Source organism: Chaetura pelagica, unplaced genomic scaffold (genome assembly GCF_000747805.2).
Source record: "Chaetura pelagica isolate M959 unplaced genomic scaffold, ChaPel_1.0 scaffold420, whole genome shotgun sequence".
In the NCBI taxonomy this organism is placed as follows: domain Eukaryota; kingdom Metazoa; phylum Chordata; class Aves; order Apodiformes; family Apodidae; genus Chaetura; species Chaetura pelagica.
The window spans coordinates 2,662,764-2,676,305 of NW_009951919.1; the positions used below are offsets into that span (position 1 = coordinate 2,662,764).

The 13,542-nt window shown below is 39.9% G+C and overlaps 2 protein-coding genes across 3 annotated transcripts in view; both read right to left on the reverse strand.

The window, feature by feature from the left end:
* The window catches only part of TXNDC15 (thioredoxin domain containing 15), a 3,347-nt gene extending 3,026 nt beyond the window's left edge, over positions 1-321 (reverse strand). Inside the window, exon 1 of the mRNA XM_009995759.1 lies at positions 307-321. Coding sequence (XP_009994061.1) covers positions 307-321 — 15 coding nt within the window. The remainder of the gene's footprint in view (positions 1-306) is intronic.
* A 4,406-nt stretch (positions 322-4,727) lies between these two features.
* LOC104386781 (chromosome unknown open reading frame, human C5orf24) lies at positions 4,728-9,843 on the reverse strand. 2 transcript variants are annotated; one of them, XM_009995455.1, is made up of 2 exons: positions 7,406-7,833; positions 4,728-5,568 (listed from the first exon to the last, which is right to left on the reverse strand). In XM_009995455.1, the coding sequence occupies exons 1-2, from the start codon at positions 7,830-7,832 to the stop codon at positions 5,528-5,530; spliced, it is 468 nt and encodes a 155-aa protein (XP_009993757.1). In that variant the 5' UTR covers position 7,833; the 3' UTR covers positions 4,728-5,527. The 2 variants fall into 2 exon arrangements, with proteins under 2 accessions (XP_009993757.1, XP_009993750.1); XM_009995448.1 differs by lacking the exon at positions 4,728-5,568 and adding an exon at positions 9,811-9,843 and having other exon boundaries at positions 6,926-7,835.
* Between the last annotated feature and the right edge of the window lie 3,699 nt (positions 9,844-13,542).

The following is a 13,542-nucleotide window of genomic DNA, read 5'->3' on the forward strand; positions in this document are numbered from 1 at the left end:
CGGCCGCTTCCGGCGCAGCTCCGCCGGCTTCCGCTTCCGGGGGCTCCTCCCCAGGGGATGTGGCGATGGGCAGGACGAGCCCGGAACTCACAGCCAAAGCGCGTCCTGTTACCAGCTCAGCTCCCCGGGCCCCCCCGGGCTCCAGCGCTGCCTGCCCGCTTGGGATGTGTTTCCTGGACTTGACAAACCGCAGCCAGGCCGGGGCGAGGCGCAGCTTTTAAAGCAAACAAGGAAAGATGAGCTTCTGTCCATCAGTGAATCAACCACCACCCCAAAGGCAGGATAACACCTCTCGTGTTTCTTTACAGGAAGTAGGGTCATGTTCCTCCTGACACAGAGTTAGTTCTTGCTTTCAGCTGAACAGGGAAGGGGCGTTTTGAAAATGAGCACAGCGCTTCGGGTGCTTTTTTAACGTGTGTCTTCCAACTGCCAGCACCACACGCTGAGATTGTCCCAGAACTGCTCACAAAAAGTGAGAATCATGAACTCTCAGCATGTGAACCATTTACACACACTGGGAAAGAAGCAAGAAAACCACTGCACATGTATATAAACGAAGATGGGTATCACCTTTACTACAATAATGGGATTTTTGTCTGTGTTTTTACTCTGGGACACTTCTCCAATTCCAGCCTTTCTCAGACCACACATTTTCTTGCTTGGCAATTTTTTCTTCCAAAGTCCAATTTACATTAATATTGAGGACATTAAAAAAGCCTGAAAATACAAAACATGATGTTTGCACATAGAGGGAAAATAGTTAAGTAGACTGGCTGATACAGACCAGGTGAGCTGGAAAGCAAAAGAAAAACATAAGGAATCCAAGCTGGTGCAGACAAGTCAGAAAAAAGCTGCCCCATTCTCAGTTGTCCTTATCTCTGAGTTTGAACAAAGCAGAACTTTCCACTTGAACAGAGTTTTCCTTCTGGTCAAGGCCTGCATATGGTCACAGCCCTGGACGGTGTCATGATATTCCAAAACCTTTAAAACACCAGGTAACAGCTTTCTGGCAGTTACCTCCCACCTGAGACACTCCTGTGGATTTCATCCCAACAAAATATCCTCCTATCTTAACACAAATCAAGAGGTTTGTGCAAAACTGCATTCTTTTTTCATGGTGGCTATAAACTATTAAAGGCACACAAATGACCTCCCAAGAATGATAAGTAGTCAGGCTTTATCACACAGTAACCCAGTGCTTGTATATCACAGAGAAGACCTGATCCTTTTTCCTGCCAGTTTTGTTGCAAAGCTATTTTCAGTGGCTTACTTTTTTTTTTTTTTTCTGATTTTTAATGCCAAATGTCTTGTTTTCAGGAAACAGTATAATAAAACTGAGAGGCAAGCAGGTATTTCTTTGCCATAGTTTTACCCATGGGAAGCAGGAGACCTTGCCATGCTGGGAACCCAGAACCCACCAGCTTTTGGGCTTCTAATGCTGTATGGTCAGGCCACACCTCTCTTGAATGTTAAACAGTAAAGACAGAGAACCTGGATCAAAACAGCCTGAGATGGAAGGCAGCATGTCAGCCCTTTACTTGTAGGCATTAAATGATCAATCTTCATTTGTCTCGGTCCAAAAAGACACTCTGTTGTGCCCGTATATTTTATGGGTACAATGTAACAAATTCACACTAATTATTTGTGCTACAAGAAGTGCCAATCCAGCCCCAAAGCAAGCCTCATCACACAAATAAATTATTACAGGGTAAAAGTTTTAAAGGCTCTTTTAAGATGTCCAGCTTGCACAGCTGACACCCCAACACTGCTCGTCTGGCAGCCTGAATAAATCATGGGCTGGTGCTGTCAGCAGGAGCTGGCCCTGGCCTCCCACACCAGCTTCCTGCCAAGGGAACAGGCTGCACTGCAACTTTCATCCTTCAGTTTATTGCAAGGCAGAGAACCCAGCAGCCAGGGAGGCTGCCAAGTAACTCCCAGCACAGCTGAAAAGCCTGTATTCTTCTACAATACAACTGATGCCTGACCTAACATCTAATACTCCAGGTTCCATTCCAACAGAGAAAATAATCCATTTTGCTCAAGAAATGACATCCAGGAACTGATTTTTAGACAGGGATGTAGCAGAGTGTAGTCAAACTGTTCTCAATACATTGAGTCACCTTGAAAAGCAGATGTTTAGAATTACTCGCCTGGCCAACAAACAAACCCAAATAAACAAAAAGAAGGCACCAGATGTCTTTTTCAGGTAAAAGCAACTTAAAAGTGCAAAATAAATGTATCTGACATTTAAAACATTTCCACAGGAAATGTATCCAGGGCCTTTGGAAGTACACGGAAGAGCAAACAGGGTGCTGGGGAGCACGGGGAGGACACAGACCCAGCAGTCCTGGCTGCAGCTTCTGGTAGGTGGGACTGCCTGTCTTCACCTAGACTTACTGAAACACTTGAGGGGACAAAAAAAACCAAACCATAGGGACTGGGTGCTATGCAGAGTACATCTTGCCAACAAAGATAAATTGGAATACTGCTAGAATACAGGGATAAATACATCTTACCACAGAATAATGACCACCATTCCCTGAAAAGTTAAGGATACTCTCAAATTTATTTCCATGTGCAACAGAGGGAAAGTTAGCTTACTATCTATGCATACATAGATGTAACTCCTTCCCTCCCCTTCTTCTCATATTCCAGTGTAAAGAACAATTAAGTTACTGTGCCAGCATTTTCAACTGATTAAAAATAAGCAACGTTCCTCTGATACCTGGCACTTCATACAGGCTTTTTGCCTTAATTTAGATATACAGGACTTCCTGGTAACAAGTGCTGCAATTCAGAAAGCAAAGTGTACTGAAAGGGGGGGCTGCTTGCTTCAATTTAAAAACGACACAGCACAGCAACCTCCCAGCTCTCACAAACCCTGTGTGCCCTGGGGAGTCCTCCCAGGCATGAACACACTCTACTGCAGTCATATTCCACCACACTCCAGGGAGGCAAGGTGGGACTTTAGGTGAGATCTGTACACGGGTTCCAAAACATTTCAGTGTCACTTCCTGTCACTGAACTGTGACTTGAGAGGTCAGGAGAGCAAACAGCATTTCCATTTACAAGAGAGAAGGGCTAAGGGTATTTGTCTGGTAACACTGTCAACAGGCACCTTCAGCCACAATCTAAAAGACATTAAAAAAAGCCCAGAGGAAAAAAATGATAGGTTTTAAAGTATTAACTTTATTAATAAATATACATCCATATGATGATGTAAATACAGATCATGAACACTACTCCATTCCCATACACATAATTGCACACGAGTAGCTCAAGTTCATGGACATAAAAACATACACAGTATCTAATCAGGCTTTTTACAGCAGAGGGTGGGGTGCTGATACTAGTTATTGAACAGATTACTGTTTACCCCAAAGTAAACCTGTGGGAAAGAAATGATGAAAGATTAAAATATCAGAAAGTGGTTCAAATTAAAGAATACAGATTTTTCTATTTGAAAAAAAAAATTCACAAGAAAGCTCTAGTCTCTACTAACGTCATAAATATATTTAAGCAGTGTTAAAATATATGCATTAAAATAGAGAAGAATAAACTTTTGTGGTCAGAAATTAAGTCTGCAGTTTAAAGTATTTATGATTGTTACCAACTGTTTTAACTGTCAACTCTAAGGATAGCATGAAACATCATTATACAAATAACAAAGAACAGCAGAGTCACAGCTAATGAAACCATCAGACAAATGACTTCACATTGCTCTGCCTTTTAAAGCTCTCCAAAAATGGGGAAGGGAGTTAGATTCTCATCTGAATTACTCTGCGTACTGTAGTTCCAAGTGATTCTTTTCACAGACACATCACTTTTCACTGACAAGGCTTGGTTTTGTCCTGCCCAAACTCTTACCATCTTTCAGACAAAATGAAAATATATTAATTCAGAACAAAGATCTTTAATGGCTCTTGATGCATACTTATTCTAATTAGTTTAAGCTAAATCTGAGATATAGAGAACATTGCTCTAATGACAAAGCTAACTGCTGATTTTAAAAATACTGTATTTGATATCAGTTAGCCACTTCTGATGGTATTTCATTTTTTTTCTGCCCAAAATATGGTGCAAGCATCTTGGATATGTCCAGTGCAAGACTCTATAGTAGCGAAATTATTTGGTTTTAAAAGTTTAAGTAAATTTAACTGACTAGTAGTTACTATATGTATACTAAACAGTGAACTTGTATAGCATCATTAAGGAATAATAGCAAGCTAATACATTTCATTTATGTATAAATAAGACGTTTGATAATTAAAATTTGATAATTAAAAGAAACTATAAAAAACCAAACTTGACATGTAGATCTTCTGAACAGTGTTAACACACAACAGTGATCCTAGCTTATGAATAGCTGAATTAGGATATATAATATAAAATAAGCAAGTTACCTTACAAGTAATGTTTTCCTACTATGGGGGGAAAAGGCCAGTTTTCCCATGGGTGCTAGTGAAGTTTAGGCATTAACATGCTGTTGCAGTGTTTGTCATGGGAAGAAAAGTGTTGAAAAAAGCACAATGTATTCTGCAGATTATACATAGGAAAAGCAGAAGTATTTGGAAGTTCCATTTCTAGTTCACTTTGAATCTCTTAGCTTCTTTTTTCTATCCCTTACTGCACGGCATCATCAAACTTGATTCAGATCTAAAAGAAACCAGAATTTGGAATGCCTTGCAGTGCACTTCTGGTCTCCTTCTTCAATGTAGAGTGCCAAGCAGCCCATTACAGACTCTCTGAACACCTCTCCACTTTATGCTCATCATTTCACAATTTGACAAGTTAATTGTTGGTTTGTTTTTATTCCTGGGATTATATTCCATCTGATATAATTCATAAACACTGTAATGAACAGGAATTGCTTAGATGATTTAATTATTTCATCACCATACTTGAATACAAAATTAGTTCTACTAGCAGAACAGCAATACATCTGCATTATCTCCTGACACACAGCACAGCACCGTTGAGTAGATGCACAAGTGAGAACAGAACAGGAGCAAACGGGATAAACAGGAGGAGGTAAGAAGTGGAGTTTCTCCAAGGTACAGTGGTGACATGCAACAGGTTCCTTGCCAGCGAGGTGCGACACTCCTGTGGTTACTACATTCAGCTGAAGAGGACTGCTTTCCCAGCTGAGTTCAGAAAGAACTTAAAGCAGTCTTGTGTTGAAAAATCATCTGATTAAAAACAGCCAATACAACACAGATCCTGAGGGTGAATTAACTCACGTTAGCATTTTGCATGTGTCAGAAGTTACATCGTTCTGAGAAAGATTGCTAAACTTCAGACTTGCCAGTTTGTTGAGGAACAGAACGTGTAACTGGACTTCATAGCTTCAGCATGAAGAAACTTAGTTTTTAGTAGCAGTTTAGCTGCCATTAGTTCATCTAGCGACTAAGGAGCCATCCAGACCAGTTGAGGTTCATTGTCCTAGTTGCCAGTGCATACACAGTTCCCCCAAACCAATTCAACACACCTATTGTAAAGTACAGCATAAACTCCAGCTCAATATGTGTTAGGCATCACTGGAACACCTGAAGGCTTGCTGCTTTTTTCCTGATAAAAAAGGTATGAAACATGACATCTGTTTCTTAAGTTGTCATCACTGAAATCAAGAGTTCTCATCTAAATGACAGCAGGCCAGAACAGCATTTATGTTAACAAAAATTATCAGCATAATTACTCATTCAGCACAAGCTCAATTTACCCAAATTTTTCTGCTACCCCAAATCTGCAAACTTGATATTCTCCAACCCCCCAAATATTTGAAGCTACTATGTCATAGGATAGGTGAAACAACTTTAATAAAGTACTTTAATTCCAGTAAAATAAATTTAGAACAAATATGCAACATTCAGGACTTATGTTTTTTAAGTCTAGATTCAACTCTTTTACACACACACACTCACTCTCTCACACTTAAAAAACCCCCTAAAGACACCCAGTTGAAAAACAGAGCTTTTCTTTTGGAAGGAGGGAAGGTTTTAGTTTGAGTCAAGAAAGGTATTTATAGTTAATTAACACATTTTTTTCAGCTTGCATGCATAGATGAATTACTGTCTATCTGGGGTGTAGCAGTGCAGTAAACTGCATCCTGTTTGCATCAGCTATACAGTTTGCTTTTACAAAACATGACAATGGTTTCCTTTGGTAGATATAGAAGCTTCCATAACTTAAATATAGTATAAATGTCAAACAACAAAATAAGTATTTCCAGGAATATCTGGCAAAACTGAGCCTGAAAACTTGGCAACAGTGTCTAGTTAAAAAGTTTAACTTGTAAACATTATAGATTAATACTTTAAAAGCTATTAAACTGTTGCCATCTAAGCACAGATTTGAAAGGCAAAACCCAGTGTAAATAGCTATTTACAGATTTAAGAACATAGTGTTTAATATTAACCAAGTGCGTAACTAGAATTAACAGTACTTCTTATAAAATACTTCAAAGAATTATTTGTGGTTTGGTGTATATATACTATTAGGCAAATAAAAAGTACACAGCAGAATTCTCTACCTGTGTAACTACAAGGACAGCTATCACCTAGAGGCAAATCAGCTCGTATCAGTAAGGCTCTGTGACGCTGTAACGTGCTCTAAAAATGCTCAGTTTTCTTTTAAAATTTTCAAAAATATTTTTGGAGCATTAGTTGAAATTGTCTCACTGCTACAATTCCAGAAACAAAAGCCACCTGAAATCAGCACTTTAGAAAAGGCTGAGTTTGTTTGTTTTTTTAAAGTATCTGTTTGAGGTCTGTAGAACCTCCCGCCAAAGTGGAAAATGTAGCTGGCTGCTTTCTTCATCAATTTTTCTTATCAAGTAAGAACTCATCTGGCTAAACTCCTTATTGTGGGACAGGCCACATCATGAACCAACAGCTAATTCTGTCTAACTAACCCTAATTCTGTCCTCCTTATTTCAATTATTTAATGCTTAACCACACAACTAGATTTAGCAGAAACTGAACATAAAACTAGGGACATGGGCATTACTTAAGTATTGATACCAAGGCATATGCAACACTTCAGACCTTCTTTTAAATGATGATTTAAAACCAACAAAACCTCCTCTAAACCAGTGTCTTTTCAACACTGGCTTAAAAGTTACTACACTGCACCTGTAGGCTGTGGCATTATTTGAATAAAAATAAAATCTAGGATTTCAGACTTAGGCAAACACTACAACAAAATGCAAGAAACATGCCAAAATTCAGAGTAAAGTGGATTAGTAAGGGGTTATTAATTCCCTCCTTTCATTCATTAGGCTGTTTCATTTTGCTACTGGTTTCACCAACAGCATGTACTCCTCTGTTATGCACCATAGGATAGGGGAAAGCTGTATTGCCACAAGTATAACTTAGATTTGCAAGCCGTGAGAGAGCTTTAATGCTACCTGGAGGTCTGCCTGGGCTGACTTTGTATCCTGCTGCTTTAGTTGTACCCAAGGGTCTGCCTGGACTTGTCTTAAATCCAGCTGCTTTGGTGGTCCCCAGGGGTCGACCTGTGCTGGTTCGGTACCCTGCTGATTTGGTGGTCCCTGATGGCCTTCCACGTTTACCAGACCGGTTGAGGTTTTTCTTTTTCTTTAGTTCATCTTTTGTCTCTATATTCCTGCCACTCGTGGTCTGCAAGTGCGACTCGGTCAGCGCATCCTGTCTCTGGCACGCGATGGGTTTGTGGGTGACTGCGTGGCTGTATTTGCTTTGCTGTGTGGCATACAAGTCAAACTGGTCAGCAGCTCTCACATTGTCTTCGTTAAGGCAAGAACTCTTGCCAGTCCCACAGAAAGCTGGATTGCTGCTGGCAACAGGGTGCATCATTTTCTACCAAAGATAAGAGAGACAAACACGTATCAATATGTGACAATACTGCAGCATTCCACAAGTGAGAATCTTTCACAAGCTACCTCTGCTGCTTAAAATTAGTCCAAAGTACTGTGTCTGTATTTAGTAAGCTGTAAATTACTTTTCTAAATTAAAAGTTTTATTAATCTTTCACTTGTGGCTTTGCATGGTAACCTTCACACATAGTTTAAAATGACAATTTAAACTACATGTAATTCAGATAGGTATAATGAGGGAAGAAGTACGTTAATGAACTCTACAAGAGCATTTCAGCAACCCAGATATAGGATATCTGATAACCCAGTACAATTTCAAAACCCTTCTAACTGAATCTCACCTAAATTCTAGTCATTCTAATTGCAAGATCAACCTGGCACCAAGGAAAACACAACATCACTCTCTTAATTTAGCAGATACAGGCTTCTAAAGATTTTTTTTGTTTGTTTACTTGCAGCAAATGAATAAAACTCTACTAAGTTTTGTTATTTCTTGTCACTATTTATGTGAAGAAACTCTCAAGGCATTCAGCAAAGACAATGGTCAATAGTGGGGAAAGCAAGAGGTACAAAATTAACCTATTACAAAATACAAGATGCTAGACTGCAGAAATGCCACTGCTGTCCTTCTTCAAAGGGCAGATACAAATTGCTGGTAATGCCAGCTCCGAGATAAGAAATTTGGGGAAAATAACATGACTCCTGAGAGAGATGTGCGTGTTGTCACATATCTCCAAGTATTCCAGAAGACAAACGCAGCCCACTGAGGTCAACAATTGTTTTGTATAGCCTGCTCTTTCCTGGAGCCAAAACCAACTTGAGCTGTGCTCTGTTTAGAAGTTTAAATTCACTTCCTTGATCAAGGATCACAGCCCTGTCTTCAAGACGGCAGAAGGGTGACTGTCACCTGCAATAATCCCTAAAAAAATTGGTTATGCTTAAATCCATCACATCAAATCCCTGCAGCATAAGTAGTGGGGCACAATCACAGTAATTAACATTATTAGTAGTATTTTAAAACTTTTTTTAGTATTAATGTTTATAAATACTGCATAGATACTGCCTCAAATTTCTTTATAGTGGTAATACTGTAAGAAGCCAGCAAGCCACTCAAGGAGCAACAGGATGACATTTTCACCCACTCAACTACATTGGTTCTACAACTTGAATAAGCTGTAAATACTCAGTTTAAGATGATAATATTTAGCTATGCTGAAGACATGATTAAGGCAATCAATATCTGGCATATCAGAGTATTTCTAGGCCCTACAGTCGTGCTTAGGACACTAAATATTTATTCCTGCAGTAAACTTCTCTAGTAGGTAATGTCTGGAAGATTTATTGTATTTTCCCTGCAGTAGCTCTGGAGTATCACCTACAGCAACTCAATTTAAATTTCACCATTGATTACTGAATTTATTTGGCAGTTATGAATGTCTCCTCCCAGCCAGAGAGAAAGCACACAGCAGAGACAGTTTATTTACCCAGGAGTAAATCCCAGTGCCCTTTTCTCCTGATAACAATGGATACATTCCCTGCTGCAACACCTCATTCACCTTGGCTCATCAAATGCACATTACAGTGTATGCATTGCTCCTGTGCAAATACATGAATATGGTTGTATGTCAAACAGTGAAATTATTACAGTAATATAGCTAAATATTAGATGGTTCTAGCAGAGATTATCCGAGTGCTACAATTCTGGGAATGGAGAACAGTGGAACACATGTGAAAACACTGGTTTTGCAGGTGTTGACTAACAAATATAACAACTTAGATAATTAGCAAGCCTGTGCTCAACAAAGAACAAAGGAAGTAAGCTACAGGTCAAGAGACTACATAGACTTTTCTGTGCAGCAAGAAAAAGGAAGTTTAAGGTTTTCTACAATTGGCAGTAAAAAACATGCTACCTTCCTCTAACCCCACTAGAATAGGTCCCACAGTATCACAAAAAATACCTGAGATTTTTCCTGATACATAACTGCAAACATAAGTGTTCTGAAAATGTGCTTTTGCTGCTGAGAGAGCAAGGCTCTTCATCTGCTTGTGGGTACATGAGAAGACACCTGGAGTGGTTAGCAGAATTCTTGTTCCAGCACTCACTTTAAACACAGGAATACTGGCTTCAGCCCCAAAGAGCTACTCAGCTCAAATGTCACAAAGAAGGATCAATCCAGCTGCCCCATATCCGAGGAACACATCAGACCAGGGAGAAAGCACTGAAGAAAGGGAGGGCCCCTGGTATTCCTCAGGAGACGAAACTCGCTCAGACTCAATTCCTGTGCAACACATTGTTACTCTCTGCCTTTTCTCCTCATTACAGCCAGGAGGATTTATCCTACAGACACCATCCATCTTTCCTGGGGAGAACCACTGCAGGTACTCCTAGACAGTGAATATATTCAGCTGTTACTGGCCAACGTTGGAACTTCATCACCACACGCATGTGTTTTGTGTCCACTGTAATATCCCCAAGAGCTCTCAACAAACACTAACTTTAGGTACAAAGCAGGGCTGATGCTATTTACCTTCCAGCTGGCAACAGCCAGTATCCCTGTAGCTGCTGAAAGAAGAAAGACTACAAATCAGTAACTGTTTAGACTTTCTTACAAGAGGAAGCTTTAAAAAACCCCACAATCTTGGTGGAAGACTGCCAAGAGGATATTTTTTTAATGCTTCTTCCTTTTCCCCTCTCTGCACCATTTTTCCTCAAACCATGAATATTTCAAGTAGTTGCCAAAGTTCATGTTCTGTGTCTTTTTATATAAGACTTTCTGGGAAAAGTTTTAAAAGAAAATCTGTAATCGAGCTTAATTACCCTAAAATGGATGTCTCCAGCATAATTTTACTTCATTCACATTACAGCAGGGAATAAAAGACTGTAGTGAGTCTATCTGTAGAGTGGAAGCAGGTTTCTTGGCAGGGAGAAACACAGTATAAATGAGAATTGGTGTAAAATGTAAAGCTCTGCCAATTTAAAAATCACAGTCTAGCTGAACTGTATACCCAAAGGCATACAACCTTGTGTGCAAGCATTCTTAAATGAAACTGGCCAGGAAAGTTTCCAGTGAAATAGAATGCATTTGATTTATACCTGTAAATAGACATGTAAAAGGTATTTGCAATCATTTCCTTAAATGAGTTTTTAAACTGATTCAGCTGACTGGCCAAAGTGTAAACAAAAGTCAAGCTAAGACACTGCAGTAATGTAATTTAGTCATATTTCAAAAAGCTTTTTTTTTTTACTGGAAAGGGACTGTAGAGGATTTTCTGTATGGAACATTTTTGATCTGGTAGTTTCTATACGAATGCTAGGAAGGGAGGAGACAAGTTGACAAACTGGCTTTGGGAAAAGAGAGGCAACATTAGAGCTTCCCATGCAAGGAAGCACAGAAGCTCCACTGCAAAGCTTAGCTGTAAGGGGATTTCTGGACACAGTAACGAGCCCTCCTTTCAAAGCCCAGCTGCACTGCCACTCCTCATATCACCTAAGAAGTTAACTTGCTTTAACACTAGTGAGGGGAATGTGAAGTTTTGTTTTGCTCAGATGACAGCCAGGCTTCTGATTGTCAATACATGATGCATCAGGTGTCATAAAGACTTTTTCTGTGTTTCACCCTCAAGCTTGATATCATTTGCTTTCTCCTGCTGGGAGATGAAACAGAAACCATATTATAGGCAAGACAGATGCAGCACAAGACCTAAGACATTTCACCTAATTCCAGTGATGTAACAGGTTTTGGACAGCCAGCCAGAGTGCATTCTTGTATCCCTAAATACAGGTTAACACACCACACAGTTCTAGGTTACAACTCATAAGGAATAAGCAATTCCACCCTAAGAAGCAGGCAACTGGACTGGTCTCACCCTCCCCAGCCTGATTTCTGTAACTACAGCCTGGTTAGCACCAAACAGACCTGACTCAGCAAGTGCTTCTGAATTCTGGTAAAACATGCCTGAGTCCGAGCAAAACTGAACAAAACTGGAAGCACATCTGTACCACAGCTTTTCAAATGCCAAACACCAGGAAAGCTAAACTCCTATCGCCAAGAGGGACGATTCTGCGTTTAAAGAGGATTAGTATATAAAACCCACTCATGTTCCTGACGTTTTCCACAGCCAGCCTTGCAATGATTTCAGCAGCAATATCACAGCTGCAAGAGGCTGCAGCAGCACATTTTCATCATCACCCAGCCTCACCTACAAGCCAGTATGCATGAAGTGTAAGACACAGTACTTAAACACACGAGCAGCTACCAGTATTATTTCTGCACTAGTACTCTGAATGTCACTTCTACCAATTAAAACTGCTGGAGCAGAGCACAGGAGCAGCTCTGTTCAAGATCTCTGCATAAAGAGTGCTCTATACCATGTACGACAGCAGAGGGGCTGCCCTGGGAATACTACAGAGCTCCTTTTCTTTGCAGGGGGAATTGCAGCAGCAGCAATATTTTCCCTTTCAAGAATGCAACAGAGAGATAACATATTAATTCTTCTCTTCCCTCTTAGGAAAATGTTTTTCAAATGCCCTTTTTATTGTCAGCTCCTTTTCTACATGTTACCTTTTGCTAAAATAGGTCCTTAACAATTTTTTTAACCTGTTTGTTTTCAAAATGCCTTGAGTATTCCCATAAATGTAAATATCTTTAAAATCCTAACTATTAAATCCTATCAGTGGCGCAACATGCCCTGTAACACCTGAACCTACATTTGAAATCTGATCTACTTCTGAAGCTAGATAACTAGTTTCTCCAAAATGTGCTTAGGAAGCACTTTCCACTGCTGCCTGCATAATACAATTTTTCTCATTATTTGACACTCAGTGAAATGTATTAAAAATGGCCGAAATATAAGAAACAATTTATTTACAGGAGTGACTTGCTAGAGCTACTACACAATGACATGAGACTACAAATTGAGAGAACATAATTTTGAAACTAAGTGCAAAAAGATGAAGAAATTAGGAGCTTCCCAAGCAATAAAAGATCTTAGAAGTGCAGCCCTTCCTCCATCACCCCATTTACTTTCCTGAGGGAAGGGAAGAGTTATTTGGTGCAGAGATTCCACCTTCCCAGCCGTGCCAGGTGGGGGGGAGCCTTCCCTTGCAACAGGGCTGCAACTCCTCCTCCTTAACAGAAATCAGCAAGCTGGTGCATCTCTGTGCCTCCCAGAGTCCAAGTCTTTTGCATCAGACACCCTTAGAGAAACAGTGCTCTCTAAAGTCTAAGCACCAGTTTTGTATCAGAGACAGAGATCAGTGTTGCACTTACAAAGATGATACTGTCAGGCACTAGCTGAGTATCAAGTACACTGTGAACTTTTAGGGATCATTCAGTATTTGATTACAAAACCAGGTAAACGAGTAATTGTTAGGCTCTCTAACCTTAAGAAACAAGTCATACCTAAGGGCAGTTTCACTAGATACCAACGTCAGCAAGAACATCAGCCGACTTCTTTCCACCTGAAAATTAGTATCATTTAAGCATGTGATGATGGGAAACAGGACATTTGAAGGAGTTAGGATCGCCTCACAAAAATTAAGGAAGATCATGTCAATGAGCTAATTACCTGTGCAACCCAGTTACACTGACACAATTGACAGTTTGGATTCACAATCAATAGAAACCACTCTGAATGCACATTTTTTCTGAAAGGGACCATCTTGGCTTTTGTTCTTCTCCCACATTCCT